The following is a 6,259-nucleotide window of genomic DNA, read 5'->3' as shown; positions in this document are numbered from 1 at the left end:
AAGCCTTTCCAAAAAAACCGCAACAAAGCGAGCTAGAGAACAAGTAAAGTATAAGTCATTGGCAGATTCAGCATTATCACAAAAAGAACATGAAGGATTGCCAGGCCAATTGCTTTTTCGCATATTATCATGTGTCAGAATTGCATTCTGAAATAATTGCAAGCAAAAAATCTTGATTTTCAGGGGAAGACAAACTTTCCAATAGGACCCAACAATATCTTTTTCTAACCACTCATACATTGTCTTTGTAGTAAATCTGCGATTGCTGGAAAGGGACCAAACTATACCATCAGGAAGAGTGTTGAGAGGTAAGTCTCGAGCATGTGCAACTACATCCAGCCTAAACGGGATGTTAAAATCACCTGCGGCGAATTCACCCTGACAAATGTCAAAGCAGGGCGTCAATATTGCACAGTCTAAAAAATCAGAACTGCCCACCCGGCCCCGGCCCTTTAAACCCCAATGCGGACACACGTGGACCTATCCTTGTAGTATGATTGAGAATCTCTCAGGCGTAGTAGTGTATATTATTTTGACACCACCAGCAACATACCCAGCCCAGCAGCAACATGGCTCATTTCCATGAGTATATATACCGTGCATCTCCAGACCTCCAGAGACCGGACCACCAGCTAGTAGGAGGATCAATTAGCCAGAGATGGACAGCTCCCCGAAACCTCAGTACCTCGAGGATCAAGAAGCCCAAACGAAGACAGGCGGAAAGCGAGGAGGATGGATCACTCTTCCCTTCATAGTTGGTACGTGCATGCAGCCTCCTCTCTGTTTCTCTCTCTCTCTATCCGTGTTTTCATGGTCACTCACTCCATGGTATGGTGTGTAAAACATGCATGCATGCAGCCACCATGCTGGGGCTGGGGCTGGCCGTCAACGGGACGACCAGCAACATGCTGGTGTACCTGCTCAAGGAGTACCACGTGGACGGCGTCAAAGCCGCGCAGATCGCCAACGTCGTCCGCGGCTCCCTGAACCTCGTGCCCATCGCCGGCGCTGTCCTCTCCGACTCCTACCTCGGCTGCTTCCCCGTCATCCTCGCCGGCGCCGCCATCAACGTTCTGGTCCGACCTCTACCGAATTAAGTTGTCGCACTCCGTTTTGACCAACTTTGAGAGATGACAACAACTTTTCAAGCGTCATTGCACACTAGTCCTTCATAGAGCCGAACTATAAGTAGCGTCGGAAACACATCTTTAAAACTAAATGATACACCATGCGTTACCGCCGGAATTGCTTGCAATATATTTCAATGAAATTTGGTTATACAAATATGAATATTTGGATTAAGCATATATAAACAAAAACTAGCTAGCAATACATATTATTATATGTAACTATAAAAATTACTGAATATTTGTAGTAATAATATGAGGATAAAAATAAAACACATATTATTTATTGTGTTGATTATTTTATAGTGGTATTCATAAAAATAAATAGCATTGTGAAATGAATATTATCATGCATGCTTGGGTTTGAGGGAATGGGTTAGTGGGTGAATATTATCGTGCATTTTCGCATGCATGTTGTATGATATGGTGACATGCTTGGGTTTGAGGGAATGGGTTAGTGGGTGCTAGCTATTTAGATATAGAAGACAGGAATAATATGAACGTGAATATTTGGATTAATAGTGTAAGAGCAAAAAATGAAAATACATATGATTATTATATAATTATAAAATATACATTGAATATAAACATAATAGATTAAAACATTTGATTTTCTGCATGCATGCTCGCATGTTAGGTGGCCCTTGGAGGTGGCATAGTTCTATGTTGAGATAAATATGTTTGTGGACATCGCCTACTTAGTCATATAGGGTGTCCATATTCCTTTTATGAACCTTCTTATGCATAATTTATTTCCATTTTAAGTACTCCATCCAATTCCATAATTTTTGTCGTGGTTTTAGATCAAGACTAAGGTTTTAGTGTTCTAAAAAAAGACTAAGGTTTTAGTTCTTGAACTAAAACCAAGACAAGAATTATGAAACGGAAGGAGTAATCTGCCGTGGAATTATACTCTTATTTTTTCTACTAACAAAAAGAAAGTCACGGTTCGATGTGCAACAGAAGTATTCGTATGGTCATGTCATGTAATATAATGTCAAGAAAAACATGTCACGCTATCTGTCAAAATAACCATTTGAATTGTCCATGCATGACAACTTCACGTTTATCCGAAGATAATGACAAATAGTGACACATGCTCCTCGCGTAAAACAAAGAAAACTCTCTTTCGTGCAACTATCTCAAAATGCATACGCTGATCATTTCATATCCAGATGTCAATAAATTATTACCATGAACTTTACACATAAATATTTTGAAGATGAGAGAGGCTTGAGAATGTAAATGCCCTGGTGACATGAAACTTTATAGTGATTATTATATCATTTTTTGTTGGTGCAAAAGCGATGTGCAAATTCTTAGGCGCGTGAGAACCCACTCACTCTTTGCACTAGTTATTTTTATGATGCAAACATTTTGTTCATATGTTTGCAACATGTCAACAAATCATCATTTACCACTGTCAACATCTTATCTACCATTAAGGAAACATCACTGCACAATGACTTTTATATGCTTGCAACACCAGCAGTCCCTTATCACCACAAATGAATGTAACAATCCATAGATTGAGTCGCTAGGGATCATTCGATTTGTAATATTTTGGAGGATTCCTATATGATCTTGTTAATTTTCCTATTCCCTTGATTAGGAAACCATGTAAACAGAATGAGCCCTTGGTTGTTTTCAGCATTCTCTTCCCTTTTATGCAACACAAAAAATTGAAGCACCGCAACAAAAACTGTTTCTCAGGCACTTGAGCATGACGGTCCATTGCAAATGATCGTATTTTTTGTTAATATTGTTTTTCACGATGTAATTATACAGGCTTTTGTGTTGTTCACACTCACCGCGGCGCTGCCATCCCTGAGGCCGCCACACTGCACATTGTCGTCGGTTGAGTGCCAGCAAGGGTCCCCCGGGCAACTCTTCGTGTTGTACGCTGCCATTTGTCTTCTCGCCATTGGCGCTGGCGGGACACGTTTCAACATCGCGACAATGGGCGCGGACCAGTTCAGCAGCACGCGCGACAAGGACAGCTTCTTCAACTGGTACTTGGTCTTCCTCTACGCATCTTTCATGCTCGGCGACACAGCCATCGTCTACATCCAAGACAGTGTGTCATGGGCGGTGGGCTTTGGTGTTTGCCTCGCCACAACGGCATTCGGCACAATCATGCTTCTTCTAGGCGTGTGTTACTACCGGATGCCAGCGACAAAGGCCAGCCCGTACACAGAGCTGGCTCGCGTCATCGTGGCTGCCGTGCGCAAGGGTAGCATCAAAGTCGGCGGCGCGCAAGGCAGTGTGCAGTACAATGTGGGCGCCGGCGCTGTTGTGGACCCCTCCGGCGATGGGGCACCAAGTAAAAGTTTAAGGTAAGCTAGTACGTAGGTGGCATTTCCTCTGTAGCTGTTTTCCAAACAGGACACCCGATCGGCGAATCATGCATCCGCTGGACCTTGTTCTTGCAGATTTCTGAATCGAGCCGCCATGATCACTACAAGCCACAAATCATCAGTTTCCGGGGATGCGTCAGCTGGCGCCTGGCGGCTGTGCACGGTGCAGCAAGTGGAGGACCTCAAGGCCGTTGTCAGCGTCTTCCCGCTTTGGTCCTCTGGCATACTGTTGTTCATGTCGATCGGCGTGATGATCGGCATGATCGTCCTGCAGGCGCTCGCCATGGACCGCTCCGTCGGACCACACTTCAGCATCCCGGCGGGGTCGGTCGGCGTCAGCTGTCGCGTCTCGTTCATCTTGGCCACCCTGGTCCTGGACCGTGTCATCTTCCCTCTCTGGCGCAAGATCACCGGCGGCACGCCACCGACCCCGCTGCAGCGCGTGGGCATCGGCCACGTGTTGAACGTGGGGGCCCTGGTCGCCGCCGCACTGGTGGAGCGCCGGAGGCTTGCACAGCCTGGCGTGCCCATGTCCGTGATGTGGCTCCTGTTCCCGATGGGAATCGCTGGGGTCGGGGAGGCCCTACACTTTCCTGGCAACATGGCCTTCTACTACCAGGAGTTCCCCAAGACGCTACGGAGCCTGGCTACGGCCATGGCGCCGATGCTCGTCGCGCTGGGGTTCTTCTCAAGCACCATGTTCATGGATGTGGTGACGCGGGTCACCGTGTGGCTGCCGGAGAACATAGACCATGGGAGGCTGGACAACGTCTACTGGACGCTTGCGGCGGTGGGCACATTCAACTTTGCCTACTTCCTCGCTTGCGACAGGCGTTACAAGTACCACAACCGCGCGGCTATGTAGGCAAGACCATCATGCGCGTGGTTTGTTTGTCCATGAGGTTGACAAGGGCTACCTCTTCGTGTATTATGTTTTCTGGGAAGAGTTGAGTTGCACCTTCCTATTTCGCAGCAAAGTGAATAATATATGCACAATGGATACATTTCAGTGTCACGACTCCGGTCTTTGTGTTGATTGATGCGCACGACCTTACTTTATTACCAAGTGCTCAGCTGTTACAAAAGCCAAAAAGATCCGTCTACCGATCAAAGGCAATGCAATCATTGCAGATACTTATGCATAAAAAATCACACTGCTACCTCACAAATTATTATTATTATTATTATTATTATTATTATTATTATTATTATTATTATTATTATTATTTTGAAAAGGAGGATTGATCCCTGGCCTCTGCATCTGGGCGATGCATGTAACTACTTTATTAATTATTCACAAAGACCTTACAAAGTAATACATCAGTAAGTATGAAACCACCATCCCGGCAACATCTGTCGCTACTCCCGTCAATTTGATGAAGGGGTGCCGATAGTTCGAACCGAATACCAAATAGACTTCGCACCAAAGCCTAACATATAAAGCCGGAGGCCCCAACCAAGCCACTGGCCTGGTGTAGGGCGCAAACCGGTCCGGCACACTCTCTGAGGCGGCGGCCGCCATCTTCCATCGATCCATCTTCAGAGCAGAGACGCTGACGCGTCGACTTTGCCAGGCCTGCCGTCGACGCCACCGTGATGCCAAAAAACGCCTTCCTCCTGCGTGAATCCATCAACCAGCATCGGACGCCAAGACTACACTGCGCCACACTGCCGAGATCCATCGGCGTCGATGCGTATGATGAACACCGGTCCACCTCCTAATCCAGATCACCGCCAACACCCACCCAACGGTGTCCATAGTCACACAGCTCCCAAGGCGGCGCCTTCAAGAAGGAAACGATGCCAAAGGCGCCGTCGCCACCCACCATAGTTAGGGCTTTCACGCGGGAGACAAATGACGTGGTGGAAGTACAAGTAGATCTGACGAGCTCTCCATGGAGAAGAAAGCGGCGCCCTCAGGCGTCGCCGCAGCCGCAGCCGAATGGTCGACTAGGGATTTCTCCCGATCTGAATCCTCACCTCCAGCTCCGTCCGCATTGAGGATCGTCAAGTATTGCGACCCAGATCCGTACGGAGAAGAACACCTAGTAGGGGACGAAGGCTAAAAGGCATCCCGATCCAGACCAGGCATCTCCGGGCGAGCCCAACCGGCAGTGTCCCAAACGACCGGAAGGATCAGACGGAACAACCATGTCTGATCCATGGCCTCACCCCGGATCGCCGCACCGGCTGACCAAGCAGAGGAAAGCTCCTCCGAATGGCCGTACCAATCAGGCGGATCCGATCCAGCCGCCTACCCAAGCGCAAGCAGCTCCCCGCCGCCACCTTCCTTGGCTGCGTCCAAGGCCTACCCGGCGCCAGCCTCTGGCAGTGGTGAGGAATGGAGGGGACGCGGGGAAGCCTAGCGGTAGTACATATCGAAAAGGTCCCTAGCTTGCCTTAAATACTTGGTCAAGCTAGGATTGCATGGCTCAGGATTGTCCATCGTTGGGTTCCGGGCCTTTGGTCCCGTCTAACCATGTCAAGCACAGCTGTACTGCCACTTTCGTGCTTGCAAGTTGATACCTTCCTTGATCTATAGCTGGGCTCGAGAAGCTGACTCAGATGGTGCGTCCGTGTTCACTAACCCCCGAGTGTCACTCAACCGTCCTGAGAACGTTATGCAGGAATCGCTAAGTCTCTTTACGCTCGGTAGGAAGCTACTCGAGAAGGAATTTCATTAGTTGAATCATGGGGCCAGCATCCAGTCAGATTCCCATGATCCACTCCACCAATAGACGAATTGTTGAAGGGGAATGGTGCACCTCATGACGC

General features: G+C 47.9%; 1 protein-coding gene across 1 annotated transcript; it reads left to right on the top strand.

Annotated features, from left to right (window-relative positions):
* Positions 1-583: 583 nt before the first annotated feature.
* Positions 584-4,499, top strand: LOC123088297 (protein NRT1/ PTR FAMILY 2.3). Its single transcript, XM_044510491.1, has 4 exons — positions 584-758; positions 859-1,076; positions 2,916-3,463; positions 3,560-4,499. Exons 1-4 carry the CDS (start codon positions 659-661, stop codon positions 4,347-4,349), a joined length of 1,656 nt encoding a protein of 551 aa, XP_044366426.1. The 5' UTR covers positions 584-658; the 3' UTR covers positions 4,350-4,499.
* The last annotated feature ends 1,760 nt before the right edge of the window (positions 4,500-6,259 follow it).

The sequence above is a fragment of the Triticum aestivum genome, chromosome 4A (assembly GCF_018294505.1).
Source record: "Triticum aestivum cultivar Chinese Spring chromosome 4A, IWGSC CS RefSeq v2.1, whole genome shotgun sequence".
In the NCBI taxonomy this organism is placed as follows: domain Eukaryota; kingdom Viridiplantae; phylum Streptophyta; class Magnoliopsida; order Poales; family Poaceae; genus Triticum; species Triticum aestivum.
This window is presented reverse-complemented; position numbering and strand designations above follow the sequence as displayed.